Genomic DNA, 23,336 nt, shown 5'->3' with positions numbered 1-23,336 from the left:
GGCCTCACTGGGTGCATTAAGGATGCAACACTGTCATGAGCTGTGGTGTAGGTTGCAGACACAGCTCAGATTCCGCGCTGCTGTGGCTGCGGTGTAGGCTGCCAGCTATAGCTCCGCTTAGACACCTAACCTGGGAACTTCCATATGCCACAGGTGCAGCTGTAAAAAGCAAAAAAAAAAAAAAAAAAGAAGTTTGTTTTGTTTGGCTTTTTGTAAACTGACAAAGCAGAGGAGAGGGAATATTCCAGGCAGAGACAAAAGCTCTAAAACAACATGATATACTCAGTTATCAGTGGAAGGATAACTGTCCTCTACTCACTCTCTTCTCACATCTCTGAAGATAAGCCTCTATCCCCAAAAGCCCATCATCTGCGAACCATAAAATCCCACTAAGACTTTGCCCTGTTATTAGAGAGACAGGCACCTAAGCAGAGAACTCAACCACAAGACAGAAAACAGTTTATGCCGAGGTCTCTATATTCCAAGAAAAAGCAATGAAATATAAAAAAAGCAAAGAAAAGAAAATCCATTTCCTAATCCATAAATGCCACAACAGGAAATCGTGTAATGTACCAACCTAACAGTGGCTACCAACAGGACTCTCCCCATATTCATTTCTAGTCTTCCCAGCTTGGAGAAATACAAATCTCATTTCATGAGGTTATTAAATGGTTGACAATAGACTTATGTAATAAGACTCAGCTCTGTTACCGGATCCTAAATCCCAAACTCAGCTTTGAAATTACAAGACCCAAGAAAATCAAATAATAATTACTGATAACCAGCCATCAATGCAGGATGATCATACCATATACTATTATGATACCTGCATATATTTTTCTATATGATAAAGTTATAATTACCCTAATATACCTAAAGACCAGAATCTATATCAGAGTAATACAATGTAACATCTGTAGTTTGCATCTTCCAAACTATTCTCCATAGCTGTTCCTAAAGGTTTTTTTTTGTCTTTTGCCATTTTCTTGGGCGGCTCCCACGGCATGGAGGTTCCAAGGCTAGGGGTCAAATCGGAGCTGTAGCCGCCAGCCTATACCACAGCCACAGCAACGTGGGATCCGAGCCACGTCTGCGATCTACACCACAGCTCACAGCAACGCCGGATCCTTAACCCACTGAGCAAGGCCAGGGATCGAACCCACAACCTCAAGGTTCATAGTCAGATTCGTTAACCACTGAGCCATGACGGGAACTCCCAAGTTATTTTTGTTACTAAATGTAAACCAAAATTTGCTAAATTCAAGCCACAGATAGGAACCTAAATGTTCATGTAAACCTCATATAAAACATAATTAAAATTTTTGCCAGTGAATAATACAATGATTAAATAATTCTGTCATGACTCTTCCTCATATATTTAATTCTGTCATGACTCTTCCTCATATATTTCAGGATTTCTGAAATTTCATATCACAAAAGAACACTACTCTGTTTTAACAGTTCAAATCATACCTACTGAAAAAAAAAATCACTTGAGAAGTGACATTTGCACTGCAATAATGTCATCCAAAAAGTGAATATAAGCAAATATTCACCCAATACAACAAATTATCCTCGTTAAATTAAAAGATGAAAATGCCTACTAATTTTCATTAACTGATTTAATATTTATAGACTGGGTACAAATTAATACGCTGCCTTTTTTGGAAAACACAGGCTAACATCAGCAGACTGATTCTGTATGCACATACCTTCCTGAAGATACAGATATATACAACATAGGCTCTTTTAGACACAGTTCAACTGCCTGTAAAAAAGCTAAAGTTCTGAACAGTTTACAGAACACTAGCAGATAGTTACTCACTGAATTAAATCTCCATATAGACAGAGAAAGTCTAACAGACATTTAATTAATTAATACCAGTCTTCTAACTCTAAATCCAGTGTTCTTTCCACATACTACTCTACATCTCTTTTAAAACTATGCTGGAAAATAATCTATCCATTTCATTTTTTCCCACCTTTACTAACTTAGAAAAACACAAAAAAACTCTTAAGGAAAAAATTCATTTGTATTTTCAATGTATTAATACAGGTTAAACAGGATCCACCTTATGGACTTACTTTAATGGAATTTTACTTATAGAAAATAATTTGAAATAAGCAAGACATTGTCCATATTTTTTAAACCTTTATTTCACATATTTGTTAACTTGAGCCAAACTGAAAAATTCTGTTGATAAGTGAGGACAAGAAGCACAGTAAAACACTACGCTAGGGATGTACACTCTCCACGTCATCTTGGAAAACAAAACTTCCTTATGCGAAAACTTACAACAATCCCCTCCCCCCAACCTCCCCGAAAAATCAGGAATTAACTTCTTTAAAAATGTATTCAGTGTTTTACTTTATGACTTCCCTGTGAAGGAAATTTCATTAAGCCAATTTTGTACTAGAGTTTCCTTTTATTACTTCTAAATTTAGTTTTATTTGTATCATCCGCTGTTTTCCTATTATAGAAATGTCTCAAATGTGGAAAACAAATATTTTCAGTATTGCCTTCAAAATTTGTAATTGTAGGAGTTCCCGTCGTGGCGCAGTGGTCAACGAGTCCGACTAGGAACCATGAGGTTGCGGGTTCGGTCCCCGGCCTTGCTCAGTGGGTTGAGGATCCCGCGTTGCCATGAGCTGTAGTGTAGGTTGCAGAAGTGGCTCGGACCCCACGTTGCTGTGGCTCTAGAGTGGGCCAGTGGCTATGGCTCCGATTAGACCCCTAGCCTGGAAACTCCATATGCCGCGGGAGCAGCCCAAGAAATGGCAAAAAGACAAAAAATAAATAAATAAATAAAATTTGTAATTGTAGGAGTTCCCTTTGCGGCTCAGGGGTAACAAACCCCCTAGTATTCATGAGGATGTGGGTTCAATCCTTAGCCCTGCTCTGTGGGTCAAAGACCCAGCATTGCTGAGAGCTGTGGTGTAGGTCACAGACAGCTCAGATCCTGTGTTGCTATGGCTGTGGTGCAGGCCGGCAGCTGTAGCTCAGCCTGGGAACTTCCACATGCCGTGGGTGCAGCCCTAAAAAACAGAGAAAAAGAAATTTTTTTTAAATTTGTAATTGTACAACTTCCCCTTTTATACAAAAACATATGCTTGGAGCAGAAATTGTTTTTCAGAACTATCAGCAGAATCCTTGAGTTTTCTCATCGTTTTATAATGTAATAACTTACTTTTGTGACTAAATTTTTTCATTAGCCTGAATATAACATTAACAAAACACATTATGCTCTAATTTTGTATTTTGCAGTCATGAATTATATACTACACTTAAGCTACAGTCAAAAATAATGCCTTAGAATGTTTTTTCATAGACATGGCATAAGGAATCATGAAGTCTTTCCTTTTTTTAATTTTTTTTTATTTTGGTCTTTTTGCCACTTCTTGGGCCACTCCTGCGGCATACGGAGGTTCCCAGGCTAGGAGTCGAATCAGAACTGTAGCTGCTGGCCTACACCACAGTCACAGCAACATGGGATCCGAGCTGCATCTGCAACCTACACCACAGCTCACAGCAACATGGGATCCTTAACCCTCTGAGCAAGGCCAGGGATCGAACCCGCCACCTCATGGTTCCTAGTCGGATTCGTTAACTACTGAGCCACAATGGGAAATCCCATGAAGTCTTAATTAAACTGCATTTTGTCAAACACTTAGAAATGCTGAGGCATCTTATACAATACTGAGGTATTAAGGAATAGAGATTCTAATCACTAGTTGTAAAATGTTTTTAAATCAGAACAACACTTGGAATGAAATTTAATAAATCATACCTAACAAACTTCTAAAGACATCTGAACAAGTATATTAAGTCAGCGAAAGAAGGGCCACTCAATTTCAGATTTGTTTCACATTTATAATTATCCTTCTATTAAGAAATAATTTGGAAAGGATGGATACATTTTAAAAGATAAACTGTCATAAATTTTTAGGGCTTTAAAGATACTCTTGTTTGTGTATCACCCTAGTTCCATAAATATTAATTAACTGTGCCTTGGCCACAATTATGCAGTTTTATTAGCCACCAGATAAAATCTATAAAAAGAGAGTTGCTAAGATTTCAAATACTAAAAGAAAAAAAAAAAGACAAAAATCACAACTCTATTCCTCTAAGAGTTGTAACTGTTACCACAAGAATCAATAAATGCAAATTGTAATTTTCAAATTTCTAAAATATGCATACTTCTTAAGCACAAAAATTAAAACAGCCTAAAAAAAAAAGATCTGATATACAAATACTTTAATGAATGAAAGATACAGCCACCTTATCCACTGCCTTATTCACAAACCCAGAATCATCTGGGTTTCTCCAGGGATTTTTTTGTTTTTGTTTTTTGGTCTGTTTAGGGCCGCACCTGCAGCATATGGAATTTCCCAGGATAGAAGTCAAATCGGAGCTGTAGCCACTGGCCTACAACACAGTCACAGAAACGTCAGATCTGAGCCGAGTCTGCAACCTCCGCTGCAGCTCAAGGCAATGCCAGATCCTCAACCAGCTGAGTTAGGCCAGGGGTCGAACCTTTGTCCTCATGGATACTAGTCAGATTAGTTTCCACTGAGCCAGGATGGGAACTCTTCTCCAGCTTTTTTTTTTTTTTTTTTTTTTGTCTTTTCTTAGGGCCACACCTGCAGCATATGGAGGTTCCTAGGCTAGGGGTCCAATTGGAGCTATAGCTGCCAGTCTACACCACAGCCACAACAATGTGGGATCTGAGCCTTGTCTGTGACCTACACCACAGCTCACAGCAATGCCGGATCCTCAACCCACTGAGCGACGCCAGGGGTCGAACCTGCATCCTCACGGATGCTAGTCAGATGTGTTAATCACTGAGCCACAACGGGAACTCCCTTAATTTCTTTTATTACAGTTGATTTACATTGTTCTGTCAATTTCTGCTGTACAGCAAGTGACCCTGTCATACATCTATACACACTCTCCTCATATTTTCATCATGTTCCATCACAAGTAACTGGATATAGCTCCCCATGCTATACAGTAGGACCTCATTGTTTTATCCATTCTAAGTGTAAAAGTTTGCATCTATTAACCCCAAACTCCCAGTCCATCCCACTCCCTTTCCTTCCCCTTGACAACCACAAGTCTGCTGTCCATGTCTGTGAGTCTGCTTCTGTTCTGTGTAAGATAGGTTCATCTGTGCCATATTTTAGATTCCACATATAAGTGACATCATATGGTATCTTTCTCTTTCTGACTGACTTCATTTAGTAGGAGAATCTCTAGTTCCATTCGGGTTGCTGCAAATGGCATAATCTTGTTCTTTTTCATGGCTGAGTAGCATTCTACAGTGTATAAGTACCACATCTTCTTAATCCATTCATCTGTTGATGGACATTTAGGTTGTTTCCATGTCTTGGCTACTGTGAATTGTGTTGCAATGAACACAGGGGTACATGTATCTTTCTAAATGAAAGTTTTGTCCAGATATATACCCAGGAGTGGAACTACTGGATCATATGGTAGTTCCATAATTTAGTTTTCTGAGGAACCTCCATACTGTTTTCCATAGTGGTTGTACCAATGTACATTCTCACCAACAGTGCAGGAGGGTTCCCTTTTCCCCATACCCTCTCTGGCATTTGTTACTTGTAGTCTTATTAATGATAGCCTTTCTGACTGGTGTGAGATGATACCTCATTATAGTTTTGATTTGCATTTCTCTAATAATTAGAGATGTTGAGCATTTTTTTAATGTGCCTACTGGCCATCTGTATGTCTTCTTTGGATGGTTTTCTATAATTTTAAATAATGTGAAAAGAACTGCAAAGAATGTATTTGTGTGTGTGTGTGTATTTTTAAGTCTAAACAGTAACATGTTAATAAGATGACTATTACTTAACGTAACCAATAACATGAAGGCTGCTTTGAAAATGAAATTTCAAAATAGTTTAATATAAGAGTTTTGAATATTTCACATTTTTTTGCTTGTTTGTAGAGAAACCACAAAATAACTTCCAAATTATTTTATTGTTTTTTAAAAGACAGATACAATCACTGACCCATCCTGCTTCAGGTGTTAATTTTCTGAAGAACCATGCATTTTTAGTGAAATTTTTCTTCTCAAATTAAATCAACTGTCAAGGACTAAAAAAGAAAAAATTCTGTCACCATTTTCCCATCGTCATTTGTTAAATGTGAAACATCAAAATTACATATTTCTAGCACAATAAGTCTCTGTAGACTAGATTTCCCATAGAAGGATCAGAGGCAGCAATATTATTTCTACACTGAAATTTTATACTATGTATATTTTACCACAGTAATTGTTTTTCATTTCTATTTGGTATATCTTGTCTGATTCTCCCTTTAGAAAAGCTGAGAAAATTAAATTTTCTCCTAAAATAAGAAAAAGAAAAGCTTTGGTCTGATTCCTGTGCTGCTCTAAAAAAAGATATTAAAAGTGATGACTCTTGTTATCTGGCATCTCTCCATATGCCAGCCTTTTCCACAAATATAATTCTGTGTGCCAGAGATCTCAACTACTTGTTTTTGGGTTTTTTCAGTCAGGCAGTACAAGCAGCAACACCTATGGTGTTTCTCAAACTTCAACCTACAGATCATCTGCATCAGAAGCAACTGAGACACAGAAGTTTCCACGGTGGCTATGACACAGTGGGTTAAGAACCCGACTGCAGAGGTTCGGGTCACTGCAGAGGTGAAGGTTCGACCCCAGCCCAGCACAGTGGGTGAAAGGATCCAGGGTTGCCACAGCTGCAACACACATCGCAGCTGCAGCTCAGATTCAATCCCTCACCCACAAACTTCGATATGCCGCCAGTGTGACCATAAAAAGTAAGTAAATAAACTGAGATGCTTATTTAAATGCAAATTCCTGGCCCCCCTACAGACCATCTAAATCAGATCTCACACCATTTCCACCAAGCACCTTAGGTGTGATTCTAGCTTCCATTACATAATTCTGACTTTCTTCCTGCATTCAAGCCTCCATGAACCACAAATATAAGAGAAGAAAAAAAATTCCTCTTTTCCTCAGATATATTTTGGACTAATAGCCAATCTTTGAACATTGCACTACTCAGCTCTGTGGCTCCCACACTCATCTGCACGTGAAAATCAGGAACTTTGGATCCACAAGTCACATCACATACCTAATTATATAAGAATGTCTGGGGGTGGAATCCAGGCATGAAATATTTCTAAAAAAATCTCTACTTGAGGAATTCCCATCATGGCTTAGCAGTCAGTGAACCTGACTAGCATCCAGGAGGACGCAGGTTCAATCCCTGGCGTCGCTCAGAGAGTCAAGGACCCAGGGTCGCCATGAGCTGTGGTATAGGTCACAAACACAGCTCAGATCCCAAATTGCTGTGGCTGTGTCATAGGCCAGAGGCTAGTTTCAATTGGACCCCTGGCCTGGGAACCTCCATACACCATGGGTGCGGCTCTAAAAGATAAAAAGACAAAAAACAAACAAACAAACAAACAAACAAACCCCTACTTGAGTCTGATGTATAGCAAGATTTGGAAACCACTACCTTAGCTGTGGTTTAGCAGATACAAATGAGAAAAATCTTAACTAAAATGACCTCTAAAAGCCAAGACATAAACTATACTGGAATTAAGTTTCTAAATTTTCAGATGTATGTATACATTTTCTTTTATTTTAATCGAGTATGAAATTTTTTCAATGCAATTATTTAATTTAAGCTTAAGATTATCTTTTTGAAATAATGTAAAACTGAAGGATTGTTTTACACTGAATGCTACTAATACAGGATCATACTAGGCACCTAAAGTTCAAAGAAAAATTCATCATTATTTCATCTGCACACTAATATAAAAATTCAAAGCTTGTGTTTAAGATATTTAAAAGCAACTCCAAATACTCTGTTAACTCCAAATAATTTTTTCTAAATTTAGACTATTGTTGGAATATTGTTACTAACATTACATTTTACATTATCTTTCCCCAATTTCTGACTTAGTAGCTCATTTCCCTGAAAGAAGTCATAATTTTGACATCTTTTCCTCTATTCTTTACTAATCCCTCTAGTTGCTGGTTATATGACCTGTTAGCAGCCCTTGATGAAATCTAGTGGTCTATAAGGAAAATAAATGGTTAAATCTTAATTCTAGTAACAAAAGCAAACTAGTCACCATAACACATTTTTTTTTTTTTTTTTTGACTGTACCTGCAGCATGTGGAAATTCCCAGACTGGGACTGAACCCACACTATAGTTGGTGGCCTTAGCCACAGCTGTGGCAACGCCTGATCCTTAACCCAGTGCGCCACAAGGGAACTTCCTTAACACACCATTTTTAACCATTCAACTTCAACCTGAACTTTATTCACCATGTAACATGATAAATGATGGCCATATTACTTCAATGTATAAAAGTCTAAAGTGCCATGAACTGTAATTCTGTAATAAGTTATCCCAAAAAAGGTGAAGTATTTTTCAAAATCATACTAATGTTTGGATATTTAACACTTTAAATATTTTTGTAGGGTTTCAATATACAAAAACACACTTCACTACATCTTGTAGGCCTCAAAGTTCATGACAACTCTGCTAGTGCACTTTCCTCTTAGAAAAATAAATACCACCATAACCAAAAATTTTTTAAATTCATCTTTAACACATTAAAACATCTTAACTATTAAGAGAGCTATTTTCTAAATTTTCCTTTCACTGCTCAAAAAGTCCCATGTCTGGTTATCTTTAATAGAAACTCAAAAAAAAAAAAATCATCTAAACTAAAGCTAAAGGGAAAACTTCAATGTCAATAAGCATACTTTTAGTATGACTTCTAAAGGAATCACACTGAATACAAGGTGAAACAATAGGCTCCTTTCCTGATACAGAATACACACATAAGGCACCTACTGTTAAATCTGAAAAGATAACTGTATTTTGGTTAAGTTCCAAAACTTTGGACATAATGTAATCTCCAAAATCAACACCCAGTGACAACTGGGAACAAAAAGAGGCAACATTTGCATCCGATGTTAAACTCAGATGGGTACTCAAAATAGAAGCCAAAAGTCAAGTGTGATATATGACCTTTTAAATGCCAATAGTTAGTTATCCACCTTCCTAGGAACCAAGTTACTAAATTGATACTAGGAATTGTTTCCTAATATCTGCATTAACAGAAAAGTATAAAGATGAATGTTGAGTCACAAGAGAGAAATAAGTTTATGCCCTTATTAAAGATGCTCAAAATAATCAAAAAAGGAAAGATGAGTACAGAGCAGAATGGGAAAATGTTTAAAGGCCAACTGTGTAAGTCAGAAGTACTTCAATTTTATTTGTAACTTAGAAATAACTCAACTAGTAGAGACTCCACTGCCATTACAAGGCCTACACAGCCCAACAAGGTTCATTCATTACTTGGAAGAAAAAGGTACCAAAACAAGGTTTAAAAAAAAAAATGCCTTTTTTAGTATAAATTAGTCTTTCAGGTGGACACACTAGTCCATAGGATAATTCCACCTAAAAAGGGCTCTGATCTACATTTAATTGCATTCTACTTTTAAACATTGGAATTGGTCTATGATACACCAAATGGAAGTACTTTTACTAGACCATACTCATGGTACATTAGTAAAATTCGAAACAAAAAGCAAGGAATTCCCATTATGGCTCAGCAGAAACGAATCTGACTAGTGTCCATGAGGACGCAGGTTCAATCCCTGGCCTCGCTCAATGAGTTAAGGATCCGCATTGCTGTGAGCTGTGGTATAGGTCACAGATGCAGCTTGGATATGACATTGCTGTGATTGAGGCAGAGGCTGGCAGCTATAGCTCTGACTGGACCCCTTGCCTGGGAACCTCCATATGCTGTGGCCCTAAAAAGACCAAAAAAACAAGCAAAATTAACAAGCATATGAAATAATGCTCAGCATCATTTATCATCAGTTAAAACTCACTACAATGGCTATAATCACAAAGATCACACCCAGTGTTCTCGGGGGATGTAAAAAAAAAACAAAACCCTTATACATCGCTGGTGGGAATATAAAATGGTGCAGCAACTTTGGAAAACATTTTGTTCATTTCTTAAAAGTTAAGCATAAGCATATGACCCAGCAATCCCACTCCCTGAAATCTAACCAAGAGAAATAAAAACATTAAGGTGAACCCACAAACAAAATGTGGTATATCTATACAATGGAATACTGCTCAGCAGTTAAAAAGAACAAGATATTGATATATAACATAAACGAACCTCAAAAACATTACACCAGGTGAAAGAAGCCAGAACAAAGGACTGCATATCATGTGATTCTACCCGTATGGAATTTCCAGAAAAGAAAACATTCAGAAACAAAACGGAATCAATGGTTGGCTAGGGCAAGTAATCAGAATGCTTGGTAATATCCGAAAAATTTTCAAAACAGTCACTCATAACACTCTTGACTCCCAATCAAATTCTCTCATGCCCTTTGGCTTTATTTTTAATTCGGTTAACAAATACTGCCTTACAACTAGTAACAGCCAACATGCCATTTTAAGGAATTTCACCCTGTGAAGACACCACCAGCATTTCATCTGCCCTGACTCATGAAGCACTGCTTACACAGATATCACCTAGCTATACAAGAAAGAACTGGATATGTTTAATCAGAGAAAAGTTAGGGGGTAGAAGGAACAGAAGACATGATAAATGATAACGACTGTTCAGCCCATATGAACTGTTTTCCCTTCATGAAAAGCACTGAATAAATTAGCTTAAATACTTTCCATGACAAACTGCTTAAGCACAATCCAGAAAATATTCAAATCATAATTCACTTTTCCTGCCTGACTTCCAATTACTTTACCACGCAGACCCATCCTCTCCGCGTATACACATCCACTTATCTTTCTTCCCAAAGAAAGATAAGAAATAAGTGACAAGAATACACATCAAAACGTTTACTTGGGGCATACTTTAGTATCTGTTCAAGCGGGGATATATTTCTATAGGTTATCATTCCTGTTACTTAAAAAAAGAATTGTTTATTCAATAAATACTTACAGGACACAACAAAAGGAAGACAAAAAGACCAATGTCCTAAAAGAGCTTGTATTCTCTCCATTAAATAAACTCAAAAACCAAGAAGTATGTAAGACAACGCTTGCTATCTTAAGCATTCATTCCTCATCACAATCATCCAAGTAATTTAGATAATGCCAACCCTGGTCTCTCCATCTCTATCTAAGTATTAGGAGGCTCTGCTGTTCATTTCCATGGCGTTAAAAAAAAAAAAAAAATCCCAATAATGAAATGTTATAAATTAGTTCCAAGTCTATAATCTCTTGAAAATAAAGGAAATATCTATCAGTTGCTTTGTAAATAAAAATATCTGAAACTCTTTTAAAGAATAAAGGAAATCAGACATTGAGTACTAAGTGATCAGATAACCATAACCAAAAAATTTTAAAGCAGTTTAGATATCAGGTAGCAAAACAATTCATATCTTACAAAAATGAAGTAACAAACCATATAATCCTCAGAAACATTCCCCAAAAGATTACCAATGATGAACCAAAAATGAACCTCAATAAATCCTCTTTGTCTGTCTGTCTGTCTGTCTCTCTCTCACACACACACACAGAAATGCTAACTATCAGGACTCAAATTCTTTGTAAAAAGATAAGTGAGGGTCATCTGGGACACTCAATCACAGAATTTACAAATATATCTCTATAACCGAATCATGCTTTAAAGGGGGGTAAAAGTACAGATGATACAGATGAGAGGAAAGGAAAATGACTCCAATCAAGAATAAAGTGAGAAGGAGTTCTCATCATGGCTCGGCAGTTAACAAATCCAACCAGGATCCAAGAGGATACGGGTTCGACCCCTGGCCTTGCTCAGTGGATTAAGGATCCACTGTGGTGTAGGTTGCAGACACGGCTTGGATCTCGTGCTGCTGTGGCTGTGGCATAGGCTGGCAGCTGCAGCTCCGACTGGACTCCTAGCCTGGGAACTTACATATGCCATAGGTGCAGCCCTAAAAAGAGAAGAGAAAAAAAAAAAAGAATAAAGGAGAAAAGACAGTTTCGGTACAGTCCCAAATGCCACCATTATTTCACATCGATTTAAATATTAAGCTCCAGGAGTTCCCTAGGACTCAGCATGTTGAATGTTCAGCATTGTCACTGCTGTGGCTCAAGTCACAGCTGTGGCATGGGTTCAATCCTTGGCCCCAGAACTTCCACAACCCACAGCTACAGCCAATAAACAAATACATGTTAAGCTATAAAATAAGCTAAACTACCAATGGAAAATGTTATTTTGGTTTTTTTTTTTCCCAAAAGCTGTAATAAGTTGTTCTGAGTCATCCACATTCTCTTCACTAGTAATCCTTACAACAGCTCACATATATACATACATATATATATGTATGTATATATGAATGTAAGCACAGAACAGGATTTTTTCTTTTCTTTCTTTTTTTTTTTTTTTTTGGTCTTTTTAGGGCCATGCCTGCGGCATATGGAGGTTCCCAGGCTAGGGGTCAAATCAGAGCTGTTGCCACCGGCCTATGCCACAGCCATAGCCAAGTAGAATCCAAGCCGCATCTGCAACCCACACCACAGCTCACAGCAACACCAGATCCTTAACCCACTGAGCAAGGCCAGGGATTGAACCTGCATCCTCATGGATGCTTGCCGGGTTCGTTACCCACTAAGCCATGATGGAAACTCCCAGGATTTCTTAAGCATAGTTGTAGAGTTGTAACTTCCATGAAGAAACTCCAGAAGCTCAAATGGAGACCAAATCTCTAATTGTTATCCCCTCTCTTCCTCCAAGCACTACTCTCTGAATAGAAAGTTATATAATAATACAGAGACATAAACAGAGGCTCCCAATATTTTGGGAACTCTAATACTTAGACAAATGTCCCAATAGAATCTTTTATAACCCTACTTCATACTGTCCATCAGAATTCCAAATGAAATAAAAAATAATATTAAAAATAAAACCATTAGAGTACAAAAAGAAAATTTAGGTCTATTATATCATAATCTTGATAATGGAGAATGTCTTCTAAGCCAAAAATCACTCTACAGTGAGAAGATTAATAAATTGTGACTACATAAAAGCTATTACTCATTAAGTGTAAAAAATAATGACAAAGCACATGTATAGTATAATTTATAACAAAATGTTAAAGAATGGTTATATCTATGTGAGGAAACTATGTAGAAGTGTCACTTCCATTTATACCTTTCTTACTCTCTAAATTTTCTAAAATAAGAATATATTGCTTTTATAATTTAAAAAATAACAAATCTTGGGAGTTCCCGTCGTGGCTCAGCGATTAACGAATCCGACTGGGAACCATGAGGTTGCAGGTTCAATCTCTGGCCTTGCTCAGTGGGTTAAGGATCCAGCATTGCCATGAGCTGTGGTGTAGGTTGCAGACATGGCTTGGATCCTGTGTTGCTGTGGCTGTGATGTAGGCTGGCGGCTACAACTCCGATTAAACCCCTAGCCTGGGAACCTCCATATGCCACAGGAGCAGCCCTAGAAAAGGCGGAAAAAAAAAAAAAAATCTTTCTTTACTTCAAAAAATAAAACCTGTTTCCCTGTCTCAACCATGGTTGCCTATCCATTTCCCCCTTCAAGTAAAATGATAAAAATTAAAAAAGAATTTTGAAGACAGCATGGGTTAAACAGCGCCATTACTAAGGACTTGATGTAGCTACTGAGGTGGTAGAGATGCAAATAAAAAGTGTACCTATCAGTAAACTGATTTTCAAAAAAGGTGTCAAGGCAACCCAGTAAGAAAAGAAAAAAATTTTTTTGAAAATTGGTGCTGGTGACCATAGTCAACAATACCACATAGTATACGTGAAAGTTGCTAAGAAAGTAAATCTTTAATATTGTCAACATAACAACGACAACATGGTAATTATGTGAGGTAAAGGATGTGTTACCTAAACTTACTGTGGTAAACACTTGGCAATATATAAGTGTATTACTTGTACACCTTACACATACACAATCTTATATATTAATTATATCTCAATAAAGCTGGGGGGGGATGGTGCTGGATAGTCTAAAAAATTGGATTTGGGAAATATGAGGGAAGAAATGAACCTTGACTCCTAACTCAGACCAAAACTGGCTTAACATGTATCTTAGACCTAAAAGTTAAAATATAAAGTTTCTAAAAGGAAGTAAAGCACCATGTCTTGTGATATGAGGAGAGGCAACAGTTTTTAGGCAGAAAAAGCAATAACTACGCAAAATGTGATGAAAAAAAAAAAAATAGATGCCACATGGAGTTCCTGTCGTGGTTCAGCAGTAAAGAACTCAACTAGTATCCATGAGGAACACGGCTTCAATCTCGGGCCTCACTCAGTGGGTTAAGAATTCAGCGCTGCCAGGAGCTGTAGTGTCAGTCACAGACATGGCTCAGATCTGGCGTTGCTGTGGCTGTGGTGTAGGCCGGCAGCTGCAGCTCTGATTCGACCCCTAGCCTGGGAACTTCCATATGCCATGGTTGTGGCCCTAAAAAGACCAAAAAAATAAAAATAATAAAATAATTTAAAAAAAAACAGACGCCACATATTTGACCAAAGAGCTGGTATCTAGGATATGTAAAAAACTTGTATAACTCAAAAATAAAGAAATAACACAATTTTTTTTTCAAATGGGCAAAAAATATGAACAGATGCTTCACAAGATATACAAATGGCATAAAAAGTGTATCACGGAGTTCCCGTCGTGGTGCAGTGGTTAACGAATCCGACTAAGAACCATGAGGTTGCGGGTTCGGTCCCTGGCCTTGCTCAGTGGGTTAAAGGATCCAGCGTTGCCGTGAGCTGTGGTGTAGGTTATAGACGCGGCTTGGATCCCCCGTTGCTGTGGCTCTGGCGTAGGCTGGTGGCTACAGCTCCGAATGGACCCCTAGCCTGGGAACCTCCATATGCCGCAGGAGCGGCCCAAGAAATGGCAAAAAGACAAAAAAAAAAAAAAAGTGTATCACTAGTCATTATAGAAATGCAAAGAAAAATCACAATGAGATACCACAACCCACCCAAAGAATGACTAAAATTTAAGACTCAGTGTTAGAAAGGAACTAGAACTCTTACAGGTCACTGTGGGAATGTAAAATGATTTGACTTCTTTGGGAAAACATCCAATAGTTTTTAAAAAACTAAACATACACCTAACCCTATGATACAGTAATTTAACTAGGTATTTAACTCAAGGGAAATGAAAACATGTCCTCACGAGATTTATTACAAGATTGATCATAGCGTGCTTTATTAAAAGTCAAAGTATACAATACAAAATAGCCAAAAACTGAAAACAGCCCAGGCATCCATCAACGGAAGATGACTAACAAATTGTGGTTTACATATGTGATGGAATATTACTTAACAACGAAAAAGAACAAACTGCTCATACACACAATAACATGGATGAATCTCAAAAACTATGCTCTACTTGGAGTTCCCATCGTGGCTCAGCAGAAACAAATCCGACTAGGGACCATAAGGTTGTGGGTTCGATTCCTGGCCTTGCTCAGTAGGTTGAGGATCCAGCGTTGCCTTGAGCTGTGGTGTAGGTCACAGATGCGGCTCCGATCTGGCATTGCCGTGTGGCTCTGGCATAGGCCAGCAGCTGTAGCTCAGATTAGACCCTAGCCTGGGAACCTCAATATGCCAGAGGTGTGGCCCTAAAAAGACAAAAGACAAAACAAACAAAAAACTCTGCTCAAGAAGCCAGAAGCCAGATAGAAAAGAGTACATACTATATAGGATTCCATTTACATCAAGTTCTAGAAAAGGCAATAGTAATCTTTAGTATCCCTCTCAAAAAAAAAAAAAAAAAAAAAAAAAAATCCAAGAGAATGGAGTATGGAATTAGCTGAAAAGGCAGGAGGGAGATTTCTAGGTTGGTAACAATTCCTACATCTTGATAGGGCTTTGAATTATGTGGGTGTGTGCACTTGCCAGTACCCGTCAATGTTATACTTAAGATTTGTGTTCAATGTATGTAAATTTTATCTTTTAAGAAAATTAAACAAGCACCATTTCATTAAGTAGAGTTCAGTATTTAAGAGGTTTAAAGAAGTGTACCACATCTGCAACTTACTTTAAATGAGTCAAAAACAAAAGATGTATTGATAGATGGATAAAGAGATATAATAAAGCAAATACAGAAAGCTTTTAATTAGTGGTGAGTATATGAATGTTTATTGTCAATTCTTTCAATTTCTCTACACCTTGAAATTGTCCGTAGTAAAACACTGGGGGGAAATTTAAGCTCTACTCATTACCTTGGTCAATCTTAAAACCCAACAATTCCACTCCTAGATATATATCCTAGCCTATAGAAACTTCACATGGGCTCCAAGAATGATCACATTTCCCATGACGGCAAAAAATAAGTAAAAAATGATCTGAGCATCCATCAAGTAGATTGGAACAATACAGTATGGTTGCAGCAGAAATTAATAAACCACAAAATTTTGAGTGAAAAAGCAAGTCACAAAAGAATATATACAAATATTAACCTTCTATAAAGCTTAAAAGAAAACAAATAAAGCTAAACAATATTGTTTAGGGACACATACAGATGTGGTAATCTATGAAAAAAGGCAAGGAAATGATTTAAAAAAAAAAGTTCCATGTAGCAGATGGGAGAGGATGCAGGAAGACTGAATTCAGCAGCAGTAACACTTGTAACTTCAATAGGCAAGTGTTCTTTTCATTAATTTGAGGAGTGATTTCACGAATGTTTCTTTTTTATGCGCCATCTTCATATTTGCATGCTTTATTCTCTTAGTATGTTTAGAATATTTCAGAATTTGAAATGGGAAATGCTATCTGATCGGGATTCAACCAAAACAATGACAAAAACAACTTAGACTTTTAAGATAATTATACACTATTTCCTTACAATTATTTAAGGTGTATATATGTCAAGGTTTCCTTACTTAGTCTATGTTGGCTTTACCTTGGGGCAAGATGTTTCTGAATTTAGAATTTCTGGATTTTAGAACAGTAATAAAATACACATACTATATACAGTATATTCTCCAAAACCCTCTTGGTAATCTAGGGTAGCACCCTGAAATCAAACACTAATTATTTCTCCAGGGAAAGCTATTATTACTATTTACACTGAGAGAAATGAACTGACTAAAATACTGTAATATCAGATCACGTCAGAGGTTACATCAAATAAATTTTACCAAAAACTTGGTTTTCAGAGCTCTTTTTATATCAGAACTGTGGGTGAGGGACTGTGTATCTGTACTTTCAAAAGGATTCAACTTCATCCAACTAGTAAGTTCCATACACTACTTTTTTAAACTTCTGTAGCTAATTCATTTTCTTTTCTTTTCTTTCCTTTTTTTTTTTTTTTGTCTTTTTGCTATTTCTTGGGCCGCTCCCACAGCATATGGAGGTTCCCAGACTAGGGGTCCAATCGGAGCTGTAGCCGCCAGCCTACGCCAGAGCCATAGCAATTCGGGATTTGAGCCACATCTGCAACCTACGCCACAGCTCATGGCAACGCTGGATTCTTAGCCCACTGAGCAAGGCCAGGGATTGAACCCGCAACCTCATGGTTCCTAGTCGGATTCGTTAACCACTGAGCCATGACAGGAACTCAGCTAATTCATTTTCTTTAAAGACTTCCTGACCATGGAGTTCCCGTTGCAGCTCAGCTGTAATGAACCAGACTAGTATCCATGAGGATGTGGGTTTGATCCCTGGTCCCACTCAGTGGGTCAAGGATCCCACACTGCTGTGAGCAATGGTGTAGGTCACAAACCCAGCTGGGATCCTAGGCTGCTGTGTCTGTGGCGTAGGCCAGCAGCTGCAGCTCTGATTTGACCCTCTAGCCTGGGAACTTCCATAAAGTTCCCTAAAAAGACAAAAAAAAAAAAAGACTTTCTGACTATTAAAATGAAAGTTTTAAAGTAACATAATACCATTTATGTTCTAAATACCCACCCTTTATTTCACAAAAGAAAAACACATATAAAACTTTTTTTATTCAATTCTTATTCTATTTCACTTTTGTATCTTTATCACATTCACACTTGTTACACAGTGGGAGGAAAATGCACAATTTTATTTCATTTTATTTTGCTTTTTAGGGTTGCACGTGCAGCATATGGAAGTTCCCAAGCTAGAGGTCAAATCAGAGCTGCAGCTGCCAGCCTACACAGATAGGGCCCAGCAACAGAGGATTCAAGCCAAGACTGGGACCTACACCACAGCTCACGGCAATGCTGGCTCCTTAACCCACTGAGTGAGGTCAGGAATTGAACCTACATCTTCATGGATACTAGTTGGGTTTGTAACCCACTGAGCCACAACAGCAACTCCTCATGATTTCATTTTAAATAGGCAAATAACCAGCACTAAGCTGAAAGTCTGAGCACTGTGACATTCAACAAAATGAATCAAAGTATTTTGTGTTCTAAGTCAATGAAAATCATAAATGAAATTTTAATCACTGTTCCCCATCAACACCAGTCTTAAGGAACAGTTTACTTAAGTCTGAATCCCATTAGGTTATTATAACCACTTACTCTTTTAAAAAATAAATCAAAACATAAAAGCACAGGGAGTTCCCATCGTGGCACAGTGGAAACAAATCCAACTAGTATCCATGAGGTTGTGGGTTCGATCCCTGGCCTCGCTTAGTGGGCTGAGGATGCGGCGTCACCGTGAGCTGTGGTGTAGGTGGCAGACCCGACTCGGATCCCGAGTTATTGTGGCTGTGGAGTAGGCTGGCAGCTGTAGCTCTGATCTGACTCCTAGCCTGGGAAACTCCATACACCACAGATGCGCCCTAAAAAGTGAAAGAAAAAAAAAAAAAAACACACAAAAACACAGACCTTTAGAAAGACATCTCTCCAGCATAATAAAGGAGAATTCTTTTTAGCATAATATACTAGTAAGCAGTATGAAAAGCTTAGTTTTGACAACAAAACATGGGTATTTAACCGTAAGTTTCAATCACTGCAAAAGTATCTACTTAAGACCCTTCCCTCCAAAAAACAGTATTACAGAAACAAACCGCTCTGGAAACTCTATTTTTAAATGATACCAAGCACTCACAATCTACAACCACAAAAGGGATACATTTTCTTCAGATTAACTTTAAGGACCCATAGAAAGCCTCCATAAAATGAGCCTCTGAAGAGAAAAAAGACAATTTAAATTTAGTCTCTATGCTGACACAATCTTGTTGTGAGCCACACGGGAAGTCCTATGCTGACACAATCTTGGAACCCAGCTCTATCTATCTACGCTTGATGATTGCTAGCACTTTTCCAATGACACATTCGAAAGACAATGCTACTCATTTAAAACTGCATAGCAAGAAACAGTTGCCAATAAAACCACAAAGAAAATTTAAAGCTATTACCTAAAAACATACTAAATGCACACAAAAGTAAGCCAAATTTAAGGAGCACTATCATGTACCAAGCACTGAACTAAGCATTTTATATGTTATCTCACATAAGATTTTTTCCAACAGTTTTACCTTCCAGGTCTAGCCTACAGTAACTTTACTATGATAACCACTATGCAGTAACTTCTGGTATACTTCATCTTATTTTTGTCATCTTGGGCAATATACACTTTTAAATGGTACTTTCTAAACTGCTGAATAAGTAAGATTTATGATTGTGTTTTCATCAAATTATAGTTAAATAAGTTTTCTCTGTTAAAGAAAAAATATTTATTTTTTTATAATATACCAAAAGAAATGCCATACAGAGTAAAACAATGATCAATTGTGACACGCAGGCTAAACTGTGAGGTTTCAAATCTTTAAAGTGATCCTCATCATTATTTCATCAAAATTTTGGGAAATGTGTTTCTATAAACTCTTTTAAAGATTATTTTAAGGAATTTCTGATTGAAAAGATGAAAAAGTCCTGGAGATGGATAGTGGTGATAGTTGCACAATAATGTAAATGCAACCAATACCACTGAATTATACACTTGAAAATGGTTAAAATGGTAAATTTTATGTTATGTATGTTACCACAATTCAAAAAATTAATTCACTTTACTTCATACAGTGAAATACACATGACTTAAAGCTAACTTACTACACCGTGGTTTTTAAAAAATCTTCACCTCCTCATCTTGCAACAGAAGAACCAGCAACCTCAAAACCTCTAGGAGTAAAGGACAATTTTTGGCCTGATAAGATTTACTACAACTCAGCATCATAATAGTTAATCAGGTAAAAACAAAATCTGCCCAGTTAGCAAGCAGCATGTGATGTCATACCAGTAATATGTTACCTTAATAAAGGTGCAAAGTGCCTTGGCTGTATTAGGCACTCAATAAATGAATGGACCAGACTGCTGCTGAGCATGTGTAATACTTCATTTTTAAAAACAGCCTTCATCTTAATAACTTAGAAAATATTTCAGTAAGAAAAGAACATATGATCACTACCGTGTATAAATAAACTTAGGCACAGGCTCACAATAACTATGATTAACATTAATAAAGACTCAATAAATGAAAGTGAAGTGTGAAACACTTCTGAGATTTGAGCATAAACCTGATGAATATTTAAGATTTGCTGTACTATTTTTAACTGAACTTTCTGGCCTTAGGTCAAAGTTTTGCTAGCAAAATACCAAAGCGAAAATGCTGGGAGTGAAGCCCAGAGTCTCTGCTTTGGCCTAGGAAAAGCTGTGCCCTTCATGTAACCAATCCTACCCCCAACTGCAGACTTCTAAACACTGTTCAGGGTGTCACGATCCCATAAAAACATACGAAGAACACACTACTGTGGAAATTAGTAAAAGGAAGTGTCAACCACGGCGGCGAGAACAGAATACATCCCGACACTCTGTGCACTGTACAGAAAGACACTTTAGGCAGTTCTTGCACTTTGGCCAAAGAGCACTGAGTCACTCTGCAAATGATTCCAGAAACCTCAAAGGATAACCAACGGCTTCTGAAGAAAAGTCAGTCAGTCACTGGAGGAGGAAGGAGACACAGTTTTTCTCGCCGTATAATCACTAGATTTCTCCCATCAGGGAGGAGAACCGGACCGGAGTTCAGGTGGGGGAATAGCCACAGGATCCACGGCTCACCGATCCGAACTCTGGTCGTCCGGAGTGCATCTCACACCCAGAGCATCTCCTTTGCTTTCTTCGCTTCCCCGGGGTAAAAACCCACACCCCCTTTCCCCACAAATGCATCTCCACTGCCTGCTAACCGAAGTGTGGCTGAGATACAACAGTCGATCGTAACAAACGCAAGAAATAAACACGCATTCTCCAGGGCAGGTCTGACGTGTAAATCATGTTCCTTTCCTACACAAAGCCAACTAGCCCACTTTCCGCGGCTATTAATTTGGATTTCAAAGGCCCTCTCAAGAAAGAGGTACCATGAAAAGGACCGACGGATTCCACCCTACAATTCAATTCTTCAGCTCGGGCGCAATAATCTCGGAAATTAAATTTACCGAAACGAAATTAGAATGCACTAATTTGCAACTGTTAATATTCACACGCAAGTGAAAACAGAAGAACCTCAGCTGTGGGTTTCAGACTCCCCTCTTTGTCGCGTACCCCTGGTGGGTACTCCCCCACAGCGACAGCACCGGGTTTCTCCCCTGCGCGTCCCTCTTTCGAACCGCCCAGTCCGCTGTCGGGGGCAGCGCTCTGCCACCCACCTCCCCAGACCCAGAGGGCAGGCGGGAAGGAGAAGAGGGTGCTTCCTCCCAGCGCTCCGAGAAAGGCACAGCCTGGGATGACACCGGCTCCAGGAGCTAAAGGGGCAGGATCAAAGGTGGGTCTCTCCTCCCGGAACTTGGTCGCAGCAGTGTTCGCTCTCCGACCCGGGCCCCGGCCGCCGGAAGCTGGGCGGGGTGGGGCGAGACCTCCCCCACGGACCGACGGGCACACGGGGGAGTCCGCGGGGAGAGCGGTCAGCAGGGAGGGCTCCCGGGCGCCGGCCACCTACCAGCAAGCTCTCCACGTTGATGGGCGAGCGAGGGTCTCGGATCAGCGCCTCCAGTTTCCTCTGGCGACTCGCGCCCGCGCCGTCCCCCGACACGGCCTCGGGGGCGCCGGGCATTTTCCCCGTCGGCGGGGGCCGGCTCATGCCGCCGCCACCGCCGGGCCCGCACTCCCGTTCCCCGCGCTCCGGCCCGGCCGCCTCGGGGCCTAGCGCCGCCCCCGACCCGCCGGCTCCGGCCGGGGCTCCGCCCGGGCCCACCGCCCGCCTCGAGCTCCGGCCGCGGGTCTCAGCCCCCGGGGCCTGGGGCTGTCCGAGAGGCCGGCCCGGGAGCGGCGAGGAGCAGACGGCGTCCCCGCCCCTCAGTCAGATTCGCGCCGCCCGGTCCGCTCGTCCGCCGCGAGCTCCCTCAGGATCCGAGGGCGGGAGCGGGGAAGTGGCGCCGCCACCGCCGGGCCCGGACTGCCCCGCCCTCTGGGGCTCCGGGAAGCTGAACCCCAGGCTCCGACAACTACGGCCGCCGCCAACCCGCTCCCATGACCGCCGTCGGCTGCCTGGGTCCCGCAAGCCCGCGCCCCTCACACACTCCCGCGCGGCGCCCGTCTCCGGCCGCGCGCAGCCGCTACCCACAAGCCCCTCGGCCCGCGGCCGCCGGCGCGCCCCCGCTCGCCCCGCCCCGCGCGCGCCCCGCCCCGCCCCCCGCGCGCGGCCGCCCCCGCCCCCGCCCGCCGGCCTCCGCCTCCTCTCGCCCCTCTCCGTTTTTTTTTTTTTTTTTTTTTTTGGTTTCCTCCAGGCCGCTCGCCCCGCATTTCTCCTTTTTGAGCCTCCTTCCTTCCCCGCTTCCTCCTCCCCCGCTTTGAGTTCTTAGAGGGTAAATGGCCGGGCGCGCGGTCACCGCCTCACTTGACCCACGAGCTCCAGTTGGGGGAGGGGAGGGCGCGCCCGGGGCTCGGGTCACCCCCGAGGGTCACCCCCGCCTGACCCTGCCCGGGCTGACGACCCCTCTGGACACGGGGGCCCACCCCGACCGCCGGGTCCCGACCTGGCGGCACCCGGCGCGGGGGGGCGGGGGAGGGAGGGTTGCAGTAGGGGGATGGGCCGGCCCGCGCCCCCCGCCCCCGCCCGGCTCCGGCTGACTCAGCGCGCAGCTATGCGGCCCTTGCATCACCCGCGCCAAAATAATAGCGACCGCCAGTCGCTGCCCTCGCCTGCAGAGCTCTGCGTTTGCAAGGGGCCTGCCTGGGCCACGAAGATTTTAGTGGAAAGGCTGGAAGGGTGTGCAGTGCGAGTCGGAAACCCCGGAATAGGGCGGACGTTTGGAATTGCAGTCCTGGGGCGAGAGAGCCGGGACGAGCTGCTTCTGCCCCCAGGG

At 40.5% G+C, this 23,336-nt stretch overlaps 1 protein-coding gene across 10 annotated transcripts in view; it reads right to left on the bottom strand.

Moving 5' to 3' along the window:
* ROCK2 (Rho associated coiled-coil containing protein kinase 2) overlaps positions 1 to 22,167 on the bottom strand; it is a 140,306-nt gene extending 118,139 nt beyond the window's left edge. For 5 of the 10 annotated variants that reach the window (XR_002342860.1, XM_021087832.1, XM_021087834.1 and 2 more), the window contains exon 1: positions 21,971 to 22,111. Coding sequence is in view for 8 of the 10 variants with exons in the window: in XM_021087832.1 (XP_020943491.1) it covers positions 21,971 to 22,111 (141 nt within the window). In the remaining 2 variants the exon portion in view is untranslated. Of the gene's footprint in view, positions 1 to 21,970 lie in introns of all 10 variants that reach the window. The other 5 variants (XR_002342861.1, XM_021087833.1, XM_021087831.1 and 2 more) reach the window with 2 other exon arrangements.

Source organism: Sus scrofa, chromosome 3 (genome assembly GCF_000003025.6).
Source record: "Sus scrofa isolate TJ Tabasco breed Duroc chromosome 3, Sscrofa11.1, whole genome shotgun sequence".
Lineage (NCBI taxonomy): Eukaryota > Metazoa > Chordata > Mammalia > Artiodactyla > Suidae > Sus > Sus scrofa.
Note: the sequence above shows the minus strand (reverse complement) of the source record. Positions and strands in the feature narration are given on the sequence as shown.